The 23,275-nt window shown below is 42.4% G+C and overlaps 1 protein-coding gene across 1 annotated transcript in view; it reads right to left on the minus strand.

The window, feature by feature from the left end:
• Nucleotides 1-23,275, minus strand: part of Alpk3 (alpha kinase 3) — a 58,919-nt gene that overhangs the window by 12,785 nt on the left and 22,859 nt on the right. The window contains exons 6-9 of the mRNA XM_047538830.1: nucleotides 2,312-4,421; nucleotides 1,250-1,397; nucleotides 758-885; nucleotides 573-608 (exon numbers count right to left, since the gene is read on the minus strand). Of these exons, the coding sequence (XP_047394786.1) occupies nucleotides 573-608; nucleotides 758-885; nucleotides 1,250-1,397; nucleotides 2,312-4,421 (2,422 nt within the window). The remainder of the gene's footprint in view (nucleotides 1-572; nucleotides 609-757; nucleotides 886-1,249; nucleotides 1,398-2,311; nucleotides 4,422-23,275) is intronic.

A 23,275-nucleotide genomic window follows, 5' to 3' on the forward strand; every position in this document is an offset into this window, starting at 1 on the left:
ATGCATCTGAAGTTCCTTGAATGTCTCCATCACTCGTACTTTCCTGGGCCCAAGCCTTAGTGCAAGTCTTACAGGAGCAATATGGACCCTCCCCCTGATTTCTGAGCCTTTGAAGTGTTTGTTACACTTTGTGGGTATCTCACCATCACCAAATGCAGTGCTCCTAGGTCCTTCCTAGGCTTTAAGGATGTCTGCTGTGGGGGCCAAGAAGCTGCATTTTTAGCAGGCTCCCTGTGTGAATCTAATGCAGGAACCCACAGAGCATGGTGAGAAACTCTGGGTGGGGAGCTGGCAGGATAAGACATGCCCTGGTGGTCAATCCTACTCTTGATCAAGGACACTGACATAGGTGGAGAGCCCAGGGTTGAATTAAATCCTGGTGGAATTGTCCTCCTTAGCCACTTCCTCCCCCACAACCTTTTGAAACAGGAGTTCCCCGCCACCATTCTCCCCCAGTCATATCCTGAACTGGGTGGCAAAAGGCAGGAGCCAAGCCCTTACTGAAGATCCTCCCTGTAGAGGGCAGGGGTGGCAGGAACACCCTCCCATCCTCCCCCAGAAGGGCCACGTACCTTCACCTTCCTCCCTGGAGACGAATCCAGACAACACTATGTAGAGAAAAAGAAGAGGAAGCTGCTGCCTTCAGACTGGTCCACCCAGACCCTGTGCGGACTCTGCACTGGTGACTACCCCACTCCCAACCCTGCAGGGGCCAGGCCGGGCAGAACCCCTTCCCCACCCCACAGGGCACACTCACCCTCAGGGCTGAGGCAGAAGTCAGTGGAAGCAGAGCCGTGCTCGTTGTGAATGGTGCATCGATACACGCCGCAGTCTACCGGGGATGCCTGAACTATGGCCAGGGCCGCAGGTCCCTCATCCCCTGCACTGCAGAGAATGGAGACCCTTCTCGTGAGGGCCATCAGAGTGACACAGGGCCTTCAACCCCACTCTCAGGAGCTGCTGTGAACACAGCTCTGGGAGCCCTTGGGAGGCAGTAAGAGGTTCCAAGGTCAAGAACTGATCCTGGATCATGCAGGTCTGATTTGCAGTTGTGACACCTACCAGTTGTGTGACTTAAGACTTCTAAGCCTCAATTTCCTAATCTCTACTATGGGAATAACAGAAATCTCTTCTTAGGGTTATTGTGGAAATTAAATGAGGTGTAGATTCAAAGCATTAGGACAATACGCAACATGCTTATTATAATTAGTGAGCCAGATACATTGCATGTGGTATACAGGCTACATACCTCCTGCCCACCTCGCCCACTGGGCGCTGATCCTTGGCCCAAGTCAGGACTGAGTCACTAAGAATGTTGAAAAACTGGCACCAGAGCTTCAGGCTACCCGAGGCATCAGGAAATTGCTCCACCCGAATCTTCCGAATCACCTGTGGAGCTGAGAGCCGGAACCCAGTTAAAGGAAGGGGCCACATCCCCTGCTCCCCGCTGCATCTTGTGCCCTCTCTGGCCAGATCCCTGCTTCCTGGGCCTCCGTGGTAGAACAGGCAAGGTGAAAACAGAATTCTAGTCTCCACACAAACCCACAACTTCATAGCCGGAGTAGTCTCCCACCTGCCCCAACTCCCAGAGCAAGCATCTTAACTTGCCCACAACTCCACCTCATCCCAGGTTAAAGAGATCCTCAAAGAGGAGGACAAAAACAGCCACACAGAGAGGATCTTCAGTGTGCATTTTGGGTCCCTAACTCCAGACACCTGCATCTGAATCCTTCTCCACTACTTTGCAAACATGAACCAAATCTGTAAAGAGGTGCTTGTGATGGTGGAGGGAGGACACAATTGAAGCCAGGCACTAAGTCCTTGATGTATCTACCTCACAATGTTATAAGGTCAGCACTGCATACTATTGTCTCCATTTTGCAGGGATAAGGAGCCAAGACAAGAGCCAGGTCTGTCTGTCTTTCTATCTATCTATCTATCTATCTATCTATCTATCTATCTATCTATCTCTACCTATCTATGGTACTGGGGATTGAACCCCGTATCACTCTACCCTTGAGTTATACCCCCAGCCTGTTTCATTTTTATTTTGAAACAGGGTCTTGCTAAGTTGCCCAGGCTAGCCTTGAACTTGTGATCCTCCTGCCTCAGCCTCCTGAGTAGCTGGGATTATAGGCATGGACCACTGTGTACAGCTAGACCAGCCCTTTCTGATAGATACATAATGAAAAAAGAACATGATTTGTAAATCCCTAGTAGGGACGTACCATCCCTTGCAAGGTACTGCTGTGAGTAGCAGGGCCTCTCTGAAATTTTCTGGAAGCCTTCTTCCACCCTTTCCGTTGCTTACCTTTTAGCAGGTCTTTGGCTTTCTTGGGCTTGGCCAGAGCTTCCTGCTTGCCTTCATCCAGGGCAGGCTCTGTGTCCTGACCACTGGCCTTGGGACTGGAGCCCAGGTCTCCTGCAGCTGACTCCTCTTCTGCCCGAGGCACCTCCAACATGCCCACCTTCCTGCCCTGGGTAGGGGAGCGTCTCTCCCGCCCTGGAGTCCCTGGAGACCCAGGTGTCAGGCTCTTTCTGGAACCCCGGGGAGAAACACTAGGGCTCTCCCTTTCTTCAGGCTTGGTTGCCTCTCCATCTCCTGAAGCTCTGACCTTAGGGAGAAATCTTTTCCTCCGGGCCCCCAGAGCCAGTTCCTCAGGTGTAGCTGCGGGGAGACCTGTTAGAGCCTCCCCTGGGACCTCCTCCTCAGGGAAGGGCTCCTGGGTTCTGCTCTCTGTTTCCTGACTGCCCCCCTCCCCCAATAGCCCGCCCACGCCACTCTCCTGGGAGGTTCCCCAGAGGCCAGGTCCCTCAAGGGAAACCTCTCCCTCACCTACACTGGAACCTTCTGAGGTCAGCCCAGAGCCCTCCTCGCCCACCACAATGGTGGGGACAGTGAGTGGGTTGGGAGCCCGGAAGCCCTGGGCAGCAGCCAGGGCCTGCTGGCCAGCCTGCACCTCACGGTCCAGGAGGCCGGTGAGGCGACGGGAGGTACAGGGGCTCAGCAGAAGGGTCTGTGCACTCTGCACCAGATGATTGTTCTCCACACGCTCCAGGATGCGTCTTGATGTCCGGGGACTCAGCCCAGCTACTTCCACAGTGGGGGCCAGAGTGGATGTGGGCTCCAGACTTCCCACAGCAGCCCCCGCCTGGGACTGGGCCCCTGCTTCACTTGGCTGGGTGCTGGATAGCTTTAGCAGCAGAAGTAGGTAGTTCTTCAGAGAATCTATGAGGCCAGGATCACAGCTCCGGGGTCCTGGGGGCCTCCCCTCCATATCTGGCTCCTTGGCACAGGCACCCTCAGCACTGATGGCCATGACTTCTGCTGGGTGACTGTGAGTGAGGGGCTTTGACCCCAGGTGCTGTGTGGGGGCAGAACTCAGCAAGGACTGATCTCCAGAGGACAGGAAAGCACTTGGGCTCATATGCTGAGAGGTCAGGGTACTGTGCAGCCCCTCCTCAGTCCCAGGAAGAGAGGGCATGGTGGGTACCTCCAGGCTTGAGCCACCCAAATCCACACCCAGCACATCCCCTGGCCATTGCTCCTTGGGGCACTGGAGCACATTGTCCTCTGGCTTGGCCTTGACCAGGCCTGACCACTCTGATCCTTGACATCTCTCTCCTCTGGCCTGTTCCAGGTTCTCCTTAGGAGGCAGCTGTGCTGGGTGCCCGAGATTCTCAGACAGGGGATCCCATGCAATATCCTGATGGTTCCTGGAGGCTGTTACTGCTGGGTCCTCAGATCTGACCATGATGCCAGGTTTTTCTAGGTTACAAGATGTTTCTGGGGTCTGTGCAAAACATTCCATAATCTGAGAAGACCTAGGATGCTCTGAAGGTGGAAGTTTAGGGGCTCTGGATGGTGGGCTAAGGCTAGTCACAGCCCGATGCTCTGATTGGTTTTTGATAGCTGCAGGAACACTGGCTGACTGTGTCCCCTTTTCTTCCTGCGTCCCCTTTTCTTCCTGCATCCTTGTGTCTTCCCGTATCGTCCCACCTGCCTGTGCCTTTCTGCCTTTCTGCGTCCTTTCATCTGCCTGCGTCCTTTCTACCTGTGTCTCCACCCTTCTCTGTGTCACCACATCTTTCTCTGAGTTCCTGTCTAATTGTAACCTCTCACTTTCTTGTGTCACAAAATCCACCTGTGTCTTCCTGTCTGCCTGTGTCCTCTGGGCTGCTTGTGTTCTGTCTCCCTGGGTCTTCCCATCTGCCCACATCTTTCCATCTGTCTGTGTATTCTTGCCTCCAGTTCTTCCATCAGCAGATGTTCTCCCATGCTCCTGGGTTTCTGTATCCATGGGTTCAATGATACCTTGACTTCCAGAGGTGCTACAGCCAACAGAGGCTACACCAGAGTTGCTATTGGCAGATATGGTAGGAGCCATGGTTGCTCCAGGACCATGCTGAGACTCTAGGACCTGAGAACACATGGACAAAAGCAAAGACTTAACTGCACATGCACTAGGATCTCTTTAAAATAGCATCCTGGCCTCCTCTGACTCATACAGAACTGCTCTGAAGGAGATCCTACCACCTGGTTTCTCAGGCCTGCTGGAAGTTAGGAGGCAGACCTACGACAAAGTCCCAAAGCCCCATGCTCACCCACCACAATCCTTGATCCCAGAACCTAGACTAGGGACTCTCCAGGATCCAGGCCCAGCTCCGCCCTTTTGACGTCTCCCTGAAAAAATTCTGCCTTGCCTTAAAGACCCTGCTCATGGAGGCTCCCACCCTCAGTCCTGCCATGTGGAGGAGAGTGACTTCTTTCCAGGGTTCCCAGAGCTATCAATCTTTTTTCTCTGATGTACTGATTACCCTAGATAGACTTATGAGAGAAGTGGGAGTGTGCTAAACTGTGTTTTGATAATGCCTCAATGACAGCATCCACCAGGGACATTGGGCACATGGTAATAAACAGATAACCATCCAAACAGAATCAATGGAACTATGAATGGCATCTGTGTCAAGAAATCAATGAACAACTGGGCACGGTGGTGCTTGCCTATAATCTCAGTGGCTCAGAAGGCTGAGACTAGAGGATCTCTAGTTCAAAGTCAGCCTCAGCAATGGTGAGGCACTAAGCAACTCATTGAGGCCCTGTCTCTAAATAAAACACAAAATAGGGCTGGGGATGTGACTCAGTGGTTGAGTGCCCCTGAGTTCAATCCCCAGTACCCTGCCAAAAAAAACAATCAATGAAATATTGTAATGTTACCTTTGGAACACCTACTATTTGCAGAGACTTTACTCTGCATAATGATGGGAAATTCTTCTTCTTCTTCTTTTTTTTTTTTTTTTTTGGTACTGGGGATTGAACCCAGGGACACTTAACAACTTAGTCACATTCCCAGCTCTTTTCATTTTTTATTTTGAGACAGGATCTTGCTAAGTTGCTTAGGGCCTTGCTAAATTGTCAAGGCTGGCTTCCAACTTGTGATCCTCCTGCCTTGGCCTCCTGAGTTGCTAGGATCACAGGCATGCACCACCATGCTCAGCCACGATGGGAAATTCTTAAGAACATTATCCCCATTTTAGAGATGAGAAGAATGACAGTCAAAGAAGGAATGTGATTTGTTCATCTTTAGATAGTAAGTGGCAGAGTTTAGATTAGAAGCCAGGTGTATCTAGTTCCAAACCCCATTTTCTTTGCTCTTGTACCATAATGCCACACATTTAAATATAATTAAGGGCTGGGCATGGCAGGGTGGGGTGCCACACCTGTAATTCCAGCAATTCAGAAGGTTAAAGCAGGATCCCCAGTTGGAGACCAGCCTGGGCAATTTAGCAAGACCCTGTCTCAAATAAAATTTAAATAGGACTGTAGATGTAGCTCAGGCCTAGCAAGTTTGAGGCCCTGGATTCAATCCTCAGTATTACCAATATAAATACATACATACATACATACATACATACATAAAATTAAGGACTAACAGCCTTAATATAGTGGCATAAGTCAGTAACTTGCCTCCTTTCCTCCTAGATACCACCGATACCAACAAAGTAAACAAAAAAGATTAAAGCAAACTCTACTGTCAGTGAAACTGGAGACAAATAAAGCAAATAAAGCCTGTAGTGTCAGAAAACAAACGAAGGGATAAGGCTGCCAAAAGCAGATACGTGAAGACACTGATAGGCTGAGGAGGAACCAAAGCTGCTGGGGGCGGGGCACTAGAGAAGCAGTTCAGCAGGTGAATTGTGATATGGTTCGGCAACCTCAGAATATGCCAACAAAAACACACATGACGCAGAGGAGGGACTCTTCCTGAGGCAATAAATCCATGTGCTTCACATACACAACAGCTGTAGGGTCTGGAGGACTAGTGGGAGCTGAGCAGAAGACCTAGGGGCAGTGTCCAGCAGAGACAGGGTCAGGAGAGTGGAAGGGCCCTGTGGCAGCAGATCTCAGAAAAATGCCATGAAAAATACACTCCTGAAGAAGACTGAAAGGTTCTAAGCTGAGAAATCTGTTTTTGAACATACAAGGACTTAAGAATATCATTTCCATGAGCACTGCTTGAGGAAACTACTAGAGAACAAGCTTCAGTCAACCAAATGTGTGATTAAGGAAGCCACAGCAAAAGAACTGATGGAAAGCACTAAATATATTCATATTATATTAACATAGAGCCAAGACTAAAGCCAAGATGAACTGGCTCAGTGGTGCACACCTGTAATCCCAGCAACTTGGGAGGCTGAGGCAGGAGGAAACCCAGTTTGAGGCCAGCCTCAGTGTCTTAGAGAGACCCTGTTTCAAAATAAATAAATAAATAAATACAAAGGGTTGGGGGTGTAGCTCAGTGGTTAGAGCATCCATAGGTTCAATCCCCAGTACCACAAAAAAATAAAATAAAACAAAAGGCTAGGAAAAAGCTATTACTAAAAGCTGAGAATCCAAGTAACAGAAATATAAGCTATTTACACAAAGATAATCACTTAACATAGAAAGTTTGGCAACTATTAGAAGGGGAACAGGAAAAAAGCAGGGAGAACATATAAACACTTTGTTATTGCTCATTGTAAAAAAATTAGTAGATACTGACTAAACAGATCAAATAATTAACTGTATTACATGAAATCCAAATTATAAATTAAATCACTACATACAAATATTTATAATTTCAAGTCATACACAAATCAAAGCAAACATCACATTAATGAGACTCTTTAAAATATATGTAACACATTTAAATTATTATAGAATTTAAAGTTCCTTTACTAAATAAAAAATTTTGAATAAATGATATAAATATGGAAAAATTCATTTTCTGAATATCTCTGACAACCAAGGAAGACACTAACAGACAAATATGCCTTAGAGTCAACAAAGAGCAATCAGTAATATATTGGGACCTTCTTTTAACTGACTTTCTAGGATCTGTAAATTTACAGTACTGACTTCTTTCAGCCTGCTTTCTGCTGTTCCCAAGACTCCTAATTAAAGCTGCCTTCACTCCACTCCTGCTTCACTCGTGCAGCCTGATCAGGTCCTTGAGCCTATGTCCCTGTTACCTCAAAATTCATCCCCTCTGTTTCCACTGCCAACTGCCCCATTCGAGCTGCCCCCAATGGTGTCTGTGACTGAACTACTGTAAAGCCTCCTGATGGGCAGCCATGACTCTAATCTTTGCCTCATCTAAACTCTTTTCTTCACTGCAGCCTAAGTGATCTTTCCATAATACAAATCTGACCGTGACACTCCCCTGCTTAAAAACCTCTCAGTGGGAGCTGGGGATGTGGCTCAGTGGTAGAGTGCTTGCCTGGCATGCATGAGGCCCTGGGTTCAAGTCTCAGCACTACAAAACAAAAACAAAGGAACAAACAACAACAACATAAACTTCTCGGTGGCTTACTATCCTTTATAGGACAAAGCCTAAAATTCCTCCTAAAAGAGCAAAAAGGTTAATAATAGTCTCTGTTAGCCTGGGTATACAGCTTCTACAGATAGCAATGTGACATTATTTATTAAAATTAAAATTTTTTTTTGTGTGTGTGTGGTGCTGGGGATTGAACCCAGGGTCTTGTGCTTGCAAGGCGAGTGCTCTACCAACTGAGCTATCTCCCCAGCCCCAAAATTAAAAATATTTATGGTCTTAAACCCAACAATTCCAGTCCTAGGAATTGATTCTACAGATAAATTTTCAGATGCAAATGGACTAATATGCAAGAATATTCACTGAAGTTTAGTTTATAATAGCAAAAGACTAGAAATTAAATAACTTTCACCAATACAGGACTAATACAACGATGATATAGCCATAGTGCAAACAAATATTCAAATAAAAAGCAAAGTGGCCAGGTGTGCTGGTGCACACCTGTAGTCCCAGTTACTTGGGAGGCTGAGGTAGGAGGAGAGCAAGTTTGAGGCCTGGGCAATTTAATGAGATCCTATCTCAAAATAAAAAATTAAAAGGGTTGGGGGTGTAGCTCAGTGGTAGAGCAACCCTGGGTTCCATCCCCAGTATTGGGGAGAAAAAAACAAAGCAAGGTGCAGGCTATGTGCACCCCAGCTATTCAGATTCTCAGTAGGAGAATCACAAGTTTAAGGTCGGTCTGGGCAAGTTAGCAAGACCCTATTTCAAAATAAAAAATAAAAAGGGCTGGGGATGTAGCTCGGTGGTAGAGTGCCCTGGGGTTCAATCCCTAGTACTACAAAAATAAATAAAATAAAATAAAATAAAATAAAATAAAATAAAATAAAATAAAATAAAATAAAATAAAGCAAGGTGTAGAAAATACAGCATTCAAACCTTGTCTAGAAAATACACTAGTACACAAAGAAAACAGCTCTGGAAAGGATACCCAAAAAACAATCTTTGTCAACTGACTTCAGGAGAAGAAACAATGGTGGAGGCAGATAAAGGGAAGTACTTATAAAATTTTATGCTATATGCGTGGCATGTATTCAACAAAAACTCAATTAAAAATGAAAATAAGTAAGGGAATAAACTCTTTTAAAAAAATTTTTTTTGTAGTTGTAGATGAACTTCATGCCTTTATTTTATATGTTTATTTTTATGTGGTGCTAAGGATCAAACAAACCCAGTGCCTCACACATGCTAGGCAAGCGCTCTGCCACTGAGCTACAGCCCCAGGCCCAGGAATAAACTCTTGTGTGATGAATGAGGCCTGTCCTTCAGAAAGGGTCCTAGACCTCTCCCTCTAGGTTCATCTCTAGGGTCCCTCCACCTGACACTAACTAACTGCACTGGTGCTATTTTTTAACCGCTTTTTCTCTGCCAGATATTCTCACACTTCTCCTTGCCAAGTTGGAGAAGATCCATTTAGGATCTTGAAGATTTCATGGAAGTTTCTTCTCTTCTTTGAGGATTTTCCAAGATCACTCCTCGACCTCAAATAGCATTACTGGCTTCCTAACCTAAATATGCATAGCAAATGTACCTAATTCTATCATTAGACCCTTATTCTGTGTGGTAGTTATTTGTCTCATGTATATGTCACCTGCTAACCTGGGAACTCTATCCCTCTGCAGAGGGCTCAGCACCCGCCCAGAGTCAGATTTTCAGATTAACAAATATCCAATGGATGACTGACTGCTTACAAGGGTTGACCCTTCTAAACACTAGGGTTTGTGTGTGTGTGTGTGTGTGTGTGTGTGTTTGTGTGTGTGTGTGTATCTATGGTGCATTTCTCTCTCTCTCTCTCTCCCTCCCTTAGTTGTAGGTGAACACAATACATTTATTTTATGTATACATTTGTATGTGGTGCTGAGGATAAACCCAGTGCCTTACATGTGTTAGGCAATGCTCTACCACTGAGCCACAACCCCAGCCCCTCTACAGTGCATTTTTGAAAAACAAAAATTATGTAAACAGAGCAAACCTAGCTGGTTCTATGAAAGTTTTTTCATACAAATAACATTAATAGGTTTTATTTGCCATCATGTCTTTCCTTCTTGCCTCATAAATTCTCAGAGATTAAGGACCCACTTTGATTCAACATTGCATCTTTCACAAGCCCAAATACACAGAGGGTTCCCAGGAATGAACAACTGAATAAGTAGTCTGGTTGCTAACTCTGCAAAGAGGTGTGGCCCTGGAGCACTGACTTTGGGGGCGGGGGGGGGGCAGGAGAAAAAGCTAGGAGCTTAATAGGCACAGGACTGGGCAGTGTCAAGACCTGACGCCAGACCCAGGGCTGCTACTGGATTGGGAGAATCCCCCAGCGAAACCTTCTGGTCCTGAAGATTTCTTTGTTAGGAATTTTTACTACAAATTCAACTTATTTAATACTTATATGATTGTTCAAAAGATTAATTTCATTTTTGCATCAGTTTTGGTAGTTTGTAATTTTTAAAGAATTGGTCTACTTCATCTAAGTTGTTGAATTTATGTGCATTTTCATAGTCTTTTATTACCCTTTAGAAATATTACCAATCTTTTCAAATAACCAGCTTTGCGTTTCATTTTTCTCATTTTCCTTTTATTTCCTTCCTTCTGCTTGCTTTGGGTTCATTCTGTTCTTTCCTCTCTAGTTTTCTAAGGTAGGAGCTTATATGATTGGTTTTAGACTCTTTTTTCCTAATATAAACTTTTAATGCTATAAAGTTTTCTTAAAGCCCTGATTAAGCAGCATTCCAAATATTTATTTTCATTCAATTCAAAATGTTTCCCAATTGCCCTTAAAATTTCCTCCTTGAGCTAGGTAAGGTGATGTGCACCTGTAATCCCAGCCACTTGGGAGGCTGAAGCAGAAAGATCTCAAGTCAGAGGGCAGCCTGGGCGACTTACAGAGATTCTGTCTCAAAATGAAATAAAAAGGGCTGGGGACGTAGCTCCATGGTAGAGAACCCCTGGGTTCAACCCCCAATACTGCAACGACAGAAATAAAAACAAAAACCTTCCTTTCTGAACCCATAAAACTATTTTCTTTAATTTAAAATGTTTGGAGATATTCCTATTATCTGTCATTGATTTCTAGTTTAATTTCATTTTGGTCAGAGAACATATTTTCTATGATTTCAGTTTTTTTTTTTTTTTTTTTTTTTTTTGTGGTGCTGGGGATCGAACCCAGGGCCTTGTGCTTGCAAGGCAAGCACTCTACCAACTGAGCTATCTCCCCAGCCCTCAGTTATTTCACGTTTGTTAAGTTTTGTTTTATGATTCAGGATAAGATCTATTTGGTGAATTTTTATGTGCACTTGAAAAGAATTAGTATTCTATGTCTATTAGCTCCATTTGGTTGACAGTGCTATTCAGTACTTTTATATTCTTTCTGAATTTCTATCTACTACATTTATGAATTACTGAGAAAGGAGTGTTAAAGTTTCCAACTGTCTATTCTTCCTTTCAGTTCTACCAGTTTTTGTTTCAGGTATTTTGAAGCTATGTTGTTAGGTGCATACCCATTTTTATTATTATGCTTTCTTGGAATTGGACTTTTTATTATTAGTTAATTCACTATTTTGTCCTAGTTATTTTCTTTGCTTTAAAGTCTTCATTTGATATTAATATGGTCACTCCAGTTTTTGTTTGATTAGTATTTACAAGATATATATAATTCTATTATTTTACTTTTACATATATTATCATATTTGAAGTGAATTTCTCATAGACAGTGTTGGGAATGTTTTTTGTTTTTTTTTTTTCCATACTGGAGGTTTAACCCAGTGGCACTGAACTACATCCCCAACCCTTTTTTATTTTTTATTCTGAGACAGTGTCTCACTAAGTTGCTTATGGCCTTGCTAAATGCTAAACAGCTGCAGTTGGCCTTGAACTTGCAATCCTCCTGTCACAGTCTCTTGAGTTGTTGGGATTAGAGGTGTGTGCCACTACACCCAGTCAGGGAATATTTTTTGATTCAGTCTCATAATCTCTGTCTTTTAATTGCTGTATTAGACCATTTATATTTAGTATTTAATTATTTATATGTTTGGGTTTAAGTCAACCAATGTAGTATTTGTTTTGTATTTATTATCTGTGTTAGTCATCTTTCCATTACTATAACAAATAGCTTAGCAAATCAACTTATGAAAAAGAAAAAATTAGGGGTTGGTGTTGTAGCTCAGTGGTAAAGTACTTGCCTCACTCATATGAGGCACTGGGTTTGAGCCTCAGCACCACATAAAAATAAATAAATAAAATAAAGGTATTGTGTTCATCTACAACTAAAAAATTTTTTTAAATTTATTTTTGCTCACAGTTTTGAAGGTTTCAGTTCATGGTCAGTTGGCCCTGTTGCTTTTGGGCTTTTGGCAAGGCAGTGGATCATGGTAGGGAGCATATAGTGAAATAAAGCTGCTTACTTCATGGCAGTCAGGAAGTAAAAGAGAAAGGGAGGAAGGGATTGGGTTCCAATATCCCTTTCAAGGCCATATCCCCAGCGACTTGAAGACCCCAACTAGTCCCCACCTCTTCAAGTTTTACCACCTCCCAAAAGTGCCACACAACTAAAACTTTTACGCATGTGCCTTTGGGGACTTTTAAGATCCAAACTACAGAATTTCCTCTGTTTTTCCTTCTTCTTTCCCCTTTCCTGACTTCTTTTAGGTTATATGAGCATTTTTTAATATTATATTTTCACATATATTATGATTTTTACTGTATCTCTTTGTATAGTGTTTTAGTTGTTGCTCTAGGAATTACGATAAACATACTTAACTTGCCACAGTCTACTTACTGTCAATATTTGACCACTTTAAATGACATGTAGCAATCTCACCACCCTAAAGGTCTCCTTACCTTCTCCCTCTCTATGTTCTAATTAACTTATATAGTCACGTATATTAAAAACTCCAGCAGACAATGCTATAGTTATTACTTTCTAGTTTCAAACATATTATAAAGAATTCAAGAGGAAAAGACTAATGTATCATATTTATCATTTCTGTTTCTCTTCCTTCATTCTTTTAAAACTTAAAAAATTTTTCTTTTAGCTTGTAGATGAACACACCTTTATTTTTTTATTTATTTATTTATTTTTATGGGGTGCTGAGGATTGAACCCAGTGCCTCACACATGCTAGGCAAGCACTCCACCATTGAGCTACAGCCCCAGCCCATGTCTTCTTTCTTGATTTTGCAAGTTTCCTTCTAAAATTTTTGTTGATGTTGTTTTGGTGCTGGGGATTGAATCGAGAGGCACTTAACCACTAAACCACATCCCCAGTCATCACGTTTCATTTTTTATTTTGAGACAAGATTTTACTAAATTATTTAGGGCCTCTCACTAAGTTGTAGAGGTTAGCCTTGAACTTGCAATCCTGTCTCAGCCACCTGGGTCACTGAGATTACAGGTGTGCACCACCACACCTGGCTCAGTTCCCTTCTTAAACATTTACATTAGCAATTCTTTTGGAAGCGATCGGCTGCTAGTGTATTCTCTTAATTTTTCTTTTATCTGAGAATGACTTTATTTTGCCTTCAATACTTCAAGATATTTTTGTTAAAGAATTATAAGTAAGTTCTTTTATTCCAGCATTTAAAAAATGTTGTTCCTCTTCCTTTTGACCTCATTGTCTCATATGAGAAATCTGCAGTCATTCAAATCATTGTTGCTCTTTTAGTTTTTATCCTTGTTTATTTTATTTATTTTTTTAGATGTTGATGGACTTTTGTTTTATTTATTTATTTGTATGTGGTGCTGATAATTGCACCCAGTGTTTCACACATGCTAGGCAAGCACTCTACCACTGAGCCCCAGCTCCAGCCCCTTTCCTGGCTATTTTAAACATTTTTTTTCCAGCAGTTTGTTTGTTTCTGGATGTGGAATTATATGGGCTTATCCTGTTTGGAGTTTATTGAATTTCATGATCTTTATGTTCAAATTTTTGCCAAATTAGGAAAGTTTTCAGCCATTATTACTTCAGATTTTTTAAAATGCCCTTTCTCCTCTCTGGTTATTTGATGACATTTTGATATTATGTCATAGGTCCCTGAGGCTGTGTTCATTTATTTTTCTATTTTTTTCTCTTTGTTGTTCAGAAATGAATTATTTCTATTGCTATAATTTCAAGTTAATTAACCATTTATATATATTTGTATTTTGAGACAGGGTCTCACTTAAGTTGCTGAGGTTGGTCTTGAACTTGCTATCCTCCTGCCTCAGCCTCCCAAATAGCTGGGATAAAAATGTGTGCCACTATGCCCAGCTGTTTTATCTCTTTGTATCTTTTCATTTATTTCCAATGTTCACCCTTACTTGTCATATGTTTATTATAGCAATTTTTAAGTCAGATAATTCCAATATCTGTGTCTTCTTGTTATTGGCACTCTTTTGTGGAAATTTTCTTGATTTTTTTCATATTCCAAGTAATTTTGATTACATTGTGGACATTTTTGAGTATTACAAGACTCTGGTTCCTATTTAAATCCTATGGAGAATGTTAATATTTTTGTCTTAGCAATCTACCTGGTTGTGTTCAGGCTGCAAGTTCCATTCAACCCTGTGAGGTTGTAGTTTTAAGGTCATTCCCAATTTCAAAGTCTTTCCAATGCTATTTGGATCTTTCTCTCCTCTGTGTGTGCCACCCAGTGAGCAGTCTGGTACTTGGATGAGGGTCTGTTAGTTCCATTCTCAGTGTTTTTGGTATGTTGTTCAGAATCAGATCCTTGTATGAACAGCCTTGGAAATAAGCCCAGAAATTTGTAAGGAGTTTATAAACTCAGTGGTCATTAATGACTCTCCAAGGTCATTTTCCCAAGCCTCTCCTCCATGATCTCCTAGATCCCTAGGGCTTCTTTTTTCAGTCCTCTGGTCAGATAGCTGGGGCTCCATTTGCCTCACTCTGCCACATTCTTTGACACATGAACCTTGCCCTGGACCAAGAATGAGACTGGGGAGAGGGTATGTAATGGGACTTCATCCCACCCTCTTAGGACCACACCTCCTCCAAATGGAGAGGAGGATTCTTCTCCTTCAAAGTTTTAGGCATCTGTGGCCTCTGCTGCTACCACTGTACCTATTAGAAGTTCCCTTTCCCATTCCTCAAGCCTGGTCTAGAGGGTTTCTCCTAGACTCTTTCTGTCCGTGTTGATGCTTACTTATAGGTTTCAGATTGCAGTAAGACCAGGCCAGGAAATGCCAGAACAGGGAAATTAAGCTAAACGCCGCTTTCGTGTATGTGGTACTTGGGATCAAACCCAGAGCCTTGAACATGTCAGTCAGGCAAGTACTCTACCACTGAGCTGTGCCCCTAGTCTTTTTTCTTTTTTCCTTCCTTCCTTCCTCCCTCCCTCCCTCCCTCCCTCCCTTCCTTCCTTCCTTCCTTCCTTCCTTCCTTCCTTCCTTCCTTCCTCCCTCCCTCCCTCCCTCCCTTCCTTCTTTTAAGAAAGGTCTTATTATGTTGCCCAGGCTGGTCTCAAATTCCTGGGCTCAGGTGATTCTCCTACCTCAGCTTCCCAAGTAGCTGGAACTACAGCCACATGCCACCTCACACAGCTTCAGCAAGACTTTAAATTCTGGACTCCTCCAATCGATCACTATTATTTGCTTTTCAAAATTATCAAATAACTGTACCATGCATTTGCCTAAGTTTTAAGCTTCATTCAATTGGATGTACAGGGTGAAGTGTGAGAATTGTAGCTGCCATAACCATAGTAAATAATTTATTTTTCATTTCTGGAATTCTAGTTGGCTTATTTTCAAGTCTTCACCACTTTCTTTTTTGCAGTACTGAGGGTTGAACCTATAGCCTTGCTCATGGTAGGCAAGTGATCTACCTCTGAGTTGTACCCCCAGCTGTTTATATTTTACTTTGATATAAGGTCTCACTAAGTAGTTGCTCAGGCTGGCCTCAAACTTCCCATCCTCCTGCCTCAGGCTCCCAAGTAGCTAGGATTACACGGATGAGCTATCACATCTGGCTACTTCATATAGTTAATAGTTCTCTGCTGGAGTTTCCAATCTTGTTTTTTTGCCCTCTTGAATCTAGAAGTAGAGTTTTATATTTTTTTAAATTTTGTTTTGTTTGTTTTGTTTTTCTTTTCTTTCCTTTTTTTTTTTTTTTTTGCAGTACTTGAGACTGAACCCAAGGCCTCGTCTTACACATACTAGGTAAGTACTCTACTGCTGAACTACATCCCCAGTCCTTTCTATTTTTAATTTTGAAATATTTTGAAACAGAGTCTCGCTAAATTGCCAAGGTTGGCCTGAATTACGATCCTCCTGCCTCAGTTTCCCAAGTAGCTGGGATTACAAATGAGTACCACCAAATCTGGCAAGTTTTGTAACTCATGTCTAATAATTTCAAAAGTTAGAACTCTGTGGGCCTGTTTTTATTTTCTGCTGGTTTGGGCTAGTTCTTTTCATGTTTTCTTTTCCTGCTCATCCTAGATTGGTGGTAAATATTAAGCTTGACATGCTTTTTAAAAGTAATTTGAGGAATAAGATGATGCTGACATCCTTCAGATATGATTTTTGTTTGCTTCTGCCAGTTGCCTGGTGGCACTAGATATCTTGGATCACCTTAATCTAGTTTCAGGGACTGAGATACTGCTTAGTCATCCAGATAACTCAGAGTACATCAATAACTCAATTCCTGGTCCCCTTATTCCTAGGGTACAATCCAAAGCCCAACGGGCCTGTCTTGAGATCACGGACTCCATTTTTTGCTTACTTAATCCCATGAGAATGTCTAAAATATTGTGCAGTCTCATTCTCCTATTTTAGAATGCCAAACGCCTCCAGAATAAAAGTTATGCTAAATAATGGGCCCACCATTCTTCATTTCCAAATCCTCCTAGATACTGGATCAGTAATTCTTCATTTTGTTAGTTTTCCAATGCTTTGAAGCAGACATGCTTATATTTTGACCAGATTTTCTAGTTGTCCTCAGTGATAAAGTTGGTCTGAATTATCTAACCCAGCACTAATGGAAGATAATATTCAATACATTTTCGTTCTTTCCCCTTTCTGTCTCACCCCTAACCCTAGATAATGTTAGAATTTATGCAGGAACAAAAAAAGGTTGGGAGTAGGCAAAACACAAGACATGGATGGGAAGAAAACATGTTGAGAAGCTTCTAACGCATCAGGCATTAAAATTAAGACAGGGTGGTTTTGCAGTCTAGCCCACCACCTTACCTATGCTTCATCCTAGTCATCTGTTATAGGTTGTCTCCTTCCTCTCTTTCAGCTATGTACAGTGTCTATCTGGGGATTGTATAAACATTCTTTTATATTTTAAAAAAAATTCTATTTGATGTTTTTCTTTTTCTTTCTTTCTTTTTTTTTTTAGTACTGAATGTTGGACCCAAGAGTGCTCTACTCTGAGTTTATTTTGAGATGGGGTCTCACTAAGTTGCTGAGGGTCTTGCAAAATTGCTCAGGGTAGTCTTGAACTTGTGATCCTCCTGCCTCAGCCTCCTGAGTCGGGATGACAGACATGCTCCACTGTGCCCAGTTATTTAATGTTTTTCTAATATGACATTTCCAGTAATAAGTCCTTTACAAGCTATCCACAGTCTGGTCACTTTCCAGATGCCTTCCCTGGTGACTCCAGACCACAACACTTTTCCTGTGTGGAAAGGTACTGCAGTTACAATTCCCTATACTCTTCTTGCTCTTATTGTCTGGTGTGAGTCTCATCCCCTCAATTCAGTACACAATTTCTCAAAACAAGGATCATGTCTCTTCTCAAGAGCCACTCCATTCAACAGCTATCAGAAAATACTTATATTCATGTATTCCCTGAAAGCCAAAGAGCTCTTAGGGTGAGCAAGGAGTTCCAACATGTGAGGATGACTGTCCTCGGGACTTACAGTGTTTCTCAGTAAGAGACATTCTTCCCCCACCACACACACATCAGTAGCCCTTTTTATATTTTTTATTTTTTGGGGGGTATCAGGAATTGAATTCAGGGGCACCTGACCACTGAGCCACAGCCACAGCACTATTTTGTATTTTATTTAGAGACAGGGTCTCAATGAGTTGCTTAGTGCCTTGCTTTTTAGGCTGGCTTTGAACTTGCAATCCTTCTGCCTCAGTCTCCCAAACCGCTGGGATTACAGGCGTGTGCCACTGTACCTGGCCCCATTTTATTTTTTATTGCCCATACTGGCCTTGAACTTGCATTCCTCCTGCCTCAGCCTCCTGAGTCACTGGGATTGCAGCCACTGCTCCCAGCAGGAAAAGACATCCTTAGGTCTCAAAGCATTCAGCAGAGCTCTCCCATACATACACTGTCCCCTCTGAAGATTTGGACAGAAGGCATTCTACCATGTCTGCACACTGCTGAACCTCAGCTCCAGAGATTGGAGGCAATTGCAGAAAAAAATCTCAGGTTAGGGCACTAAAAAGCAGCTGTTGAGGGCATTGAAGGGCAGTTTCCACTCACCAGGTATTTGGGTGAGATTGCTTCTGCTCAGGGAAAGAGCTGCTTGAACACCATGGCCAGGCTGCAGGGAAGGATCTCTGAACATTCTTAACCATGAAAGAGGCCACAGTTCTAGCATATGTTCCTCATCCATTCCCAAGAGCAAAGCCTAACTCAAGCTCCTAGAGATACTTCTTATTTCTAGGAAAGGAAATCAAAACAGATTAGGGGTACCAGCATCCTAGTCCAGAAGCAGGGACTCTTAAAGTACCCAGTCCTGACAAAATACATGCTGGGAAGAAAAAAAACAAACAAACAAAAAGAAAAGAGAAAAGAAAAGAAAATTTGAGTAATGGAAATGAATACCATGTTTCCAGATGAGAAAGCTAAATATTACTGTATTGGTTTTCCCAAACGAAGTCTTATGCTTAATGCAATCCCAATCAAAATATCAGTGATATTAGAAAGAAAGCAGATTAGTGGTTGCCTGGGTTTGGAGTGGGAACAGGAAAGTACTACAAAATGGAAGAGGGATCTTTTTGGCACGATGAAAATGTCCTAAAACTGGATTGTAAATAATGGCTACACAGTTCTGAACTGTGTACATTAAATTATACACTTAGTGGAGGCCGGGTGCACGCCTGTAATCTGAGCCACTCAGGAGGCTGAGGCAGGAGGATTGCAAGTTTGAGGCCAGCCTGGGCAACTTAGATCCTGTCTCAAGGGAAAAAAAGAAAAATGGGGCTGGGGATGCAGTTCAGTGATAAAACTGTGCCCCTCTGTTCAAGTCCTAGTACAAAAATAAGTAAATAAATTATATACTTAAAACAGGTGATTTTCATTATATCATGCCTCAATAAAGCTATTTGAAAATGTATTTCTAAAAAGTTTTCCATAAGATTATTCAAAATGCAAATCTGGGGGCAGGCACGGTGGCACGTGACTGTAATCCTAGTCACTGGGGAGGCTGAGGCAGGAGGATTGCAAGTTCAAACCAGCCTCAGCAAAACTGAGGCACTAAGCAATTCAGTGAGACCCTGTCTCTGAATAAAATACAAAACAGGACTGGGAAGTTGGGGAGATAGCTTAGCTGGTAGAGTACTTATTTTTCAAGCACAAGGCCCTGAGTTCGATCCCCAGTACCCCAAAAAAAAAAAAAAAAAAAAAAAAAACAGGATTGGGCATGTGTTCAAGTGCCCCTGAGTTCAATCCCTGTGGTATTAAAAAGAAAAAAAAAAAAGGAAATCTTGGACTGGAAGTATATAGTTCAGTGGTAGAAGCCCTGAATTAATTCCAAGCACAGTAAAAATATATACATAAAAAATTTCAAGTCTTCCTTTAGTTATTCAAGAAAGGATTTAATTGGCTTTATAATCGCATTAAAAGTAATTCATCACTTTTTAAAAAATAAAATTTTGTTAAAATGGTGAACATAAAGATATAAAGAAAAGGCTGGGTATGGTGGAACCTGCCTGTGATCCCTGCAACTCTGGAGGTTGAGGCAAGAGAATTTCAAGCTCAAAGCCAGCCTCAGCAACTTAGCAAAGCCCTAAGCAACTCAGTGAGACCCTGTCTCAAAATAAAAAATATCAAGAGCTGGGGATGTGGTTCAGTGGTGAAGTGCCCCTGGGTTCAATCCCTAGTACCACCGAAAAATAAAAATTAAAAAAAAGATTATAGTCATTAAAAAGTATTTAGAGGGCTGGGTTTGTGGCTTAGTGGTAGAGCGCTTGCCTAACATGTGTGAGGCACTGGGTTCCATCCTCAGCACTGCATATAAATAAATGAATAAAATAAAGGTATTGTGTACCTCTACAACTGAAAAAAAAAAAGTATTTGGAAACCTTAGTGAAATGCTCACAAAATGAGAAGGAAGAATGATATAAAATTAAATCAGAGTAACAGTGAAAATTAAATTTTACAAATTAAACAATAATAAAACTGTATATAGTAGAGAGTGGTAGATACATCATGATATCCCACCATTTCTTGGATAATGGCTCTCTCTGGATAGGTGAATTTTACTTTCTCCTTAGAATTTTTAGGGGTTTCTCCCATATTTTCTTTCTTTCTTCTTCCTTTTTTTTTAAGTTGTCGATGGACCTTTATTTTATTTATATGTGGTGCTGAGAATCAAACCCAGTGCCTCACACATGCTAGGCAAGTGCTCTACCACTGAGCCACAAGCCCAACACTTCTCCCATATTTTCCTTTATGATCATATAGTTCTCTTATAAGCAGAAAAATAAGATTTAAAAAAAAATCATTTGTACCGAAGATTAAGCCCAGGGGTGCTGTACCACCAGACTACATCTCCAGCCCTTTTAATTTTTTTATTTTGAGACAGGATCTCACTAAGTGGCCCAGGCTGTTCTCAAACTTGGGATCCTATTGCCTCAGCCTCCCAAATTACTGGAATTACAGAATTACGTGTGCCCCATCATGCCTGGCTTAAATTTTTTTTTAATTTGGTAGGATAAAAATATGAAAAAACAAATTTATTCACTAAAAAAGCAACAACTTAAAAATATTCATCTACATTAAATATATTTTTCATGTGTATGGTATATTTCAAATAAAACTTTTTAAATAAAAAAATAAAATAAAAATTTCTGGGCATGGTGATGCATGCCTGTAATCCCAGCATCTTGGAAGACTGAGGCAGGAGGATCACAAGTTCAAGGCCAGTCTTAGCAATTTAGTGAGGCCCTAAGCAACTTAGCAAGACCCTTTTTCAAAATAAAAACTAAAAAGGAGGCTGGGGATGTGGCTGAGCGGTTAAATGCCCTGTTCAATCCCTGGTAACAAAAAATTTTTTTCATTAGTTAATTAATTTTAAAAAATTAAAACCACATAAGGTTTTGCAGAAGCAATGAAATCAATTCAACCTCTCAGGTGCCTGCACTGCCCCTTCCCTCCCCGACCTGAGAAGGGTAGGACTGGCACATCCCACTCTGTCCTGCCTGGAGGATGCAGCCGTCCTGCTGTGGGGATCCCCATACCGTAGGCAGTGAAATCAGATTTGCACACAGACTTGGCAGTCAGCCCGGTCACTTCCTAAATGAACTCCCTAAGGGCCTACAAGAGCCATCTTTCCAGAAAGGCCTGCTGTCCAACATGTAGGCAGTCAGGCATGTGGAGCAGTCCCAGCAAGCTTTCCTGGGCCACCAAGAATTTAGCATACCAGTATCACAAATTACCTGAGATCAAGCATTAAGCAGTCAAGTAAGGAATAGAGTTCAGAGGCTAGTCTGAGGTCCTTGAGGTTTGCCTCACTTTAAAGCCCTCTGAGCTACTGTTTCCACAGTCTGACCCTAGCACCCACTGAAATAAAACATGTCCCTGGTCACCCTTGAACCTGGGCTCTCCCTAATCTCCACCAAGCACTCTTTTCCCTTTGCCCTCCTGGAGGTGCTACGTCAGCTTGTCCCTCTTGTGTTTCTCTTCACTGTTCCAAGAAACCATCTGTCCTCTGCCCATACCCTTGTGAAACACTTCTGCCCAGTGTTCTTCCTGTTCTTCAGAAAGCCTCCATTTCCCCAGCCCAGGACTCCTGCTTCCTCTACCCCTAGAAAAAGTCTACCTTAGTTTCTGCCAAAATCAGAAGCTGTCTCCCTTTAAGAGGCAGCTTTTCCACTTATGGTTGCCAGATTTAGTAAAAAGAAATACAGGACACCCAATTAAACTGGAATTTCAGATAAGCAACTGATATTTCTTAGTATAAATATGTCTCCACATGCCTGTAATTCCAGTTACTTGGGAGGCTGAGACATGAGTATCACAAATTTGAGGCCAGCCTCAAAACTTAGCAAGACCCTGTCTTAAAATGAAATAAAAAGAGCTGGCGTGGTGGCACATGCCTGTAATCCCAGTGGCTCAGGAGCCTGAGGAAGGAGGATCATGAGTTCAAAGCTAGCCTCTACAAATTAGTGAGGCCCTCAGCTACCCTGTTTCAAAACAAAAAGTTCTAGGGATGTGGCTCAGTGGCCAAGCACCTCGGGTTCAATTCCTAATATCAAGAAGTTAAATAAATAAACAAACAAATTTTAAAAATAAAATAAAAAGGGCTGAGGACAGAGCTCAGTGGTAGACTGCTTGCCCAGCATGCAAGAAGCCCTAGTTTCCATTCCTAGTACCACTAATTGAACAAATAAACAGATAGATAATTAAGTTCCAATCTATTTTATTTATACCACCCTCACTCTTGAAACTCATAAGAAATATTGTCTTCTCTCTGTCATGCTGTACAACACTGTCCCCCTAATCCCCTGGGAGGTCCTGCCCTCCCTCTGCCCCTGGAAAATAAAACACTGACCCTACTGTTAATCTTTTCAGTCCTGTTCCTCCAGCTCCATAGTGTCTACACCCATTTGCCTCTGCCCTTAACAAGTGGATACCGCAATATCCCTGCACTTCATTCAAAATCTCATCTTTCCTCTGTTGCCTACCTGCTCCCCAGAAACTGATGGTACTCCAGCATATTACTATTTTTATACAAATTGCTATTTATTTAGTTCTTAATGTGCCAGGCTAAGCACCCCAGTTCTCACAAAAGCCCTGTGAAGTTCGTATTGTTATTGTTTTATGACTAGCCCAAAATCACAACATGGTAAGGAGCCAGGTGTATACCTGACTCTAAAACCTTAGGTGAGCCCATATTAAATCAGCATGTCCCAGACATTCAAAAAAATCTAATGAGCATCCAGGTCAGGCGGGACCTGCCACACACTCCAACACACTTCTGCTGCTAGTCTTCCCCATAGGAAAAAACCAATCAAACAACAACAACAAAAAAAAAAATTAAAAAACACCTCTCCACTGGCCCATTCCTCCCCAGAGAATGTCTTCCTTCGGCTTTCTGGGGCACAGTCCCCTTGGCTGTGCGTTCCCACCCTCTCAGAAGAGAAAAACACAGTCGAGTTGTGTTGTCTACATGTGTGGCAAGTGGAGACTGGCTGAGCAAGGTCCATGCCTATGGTCCCCTGCTCCTGGTTGGCAC

This window comes from Sciurus carolinensis, chromosome 2 (assembly GCF_902686445.1).
Source record: "Sciurus carolinensis chromosome 2, mSciCar1.2, whole genome shotgun sequence".
Taxonomy (NCBI): Eukaryota; Metazoa; Chordata; class Mammalia; order Rodentia; family Sciuridae; genus Sciurus; species Sciurus carolinensis.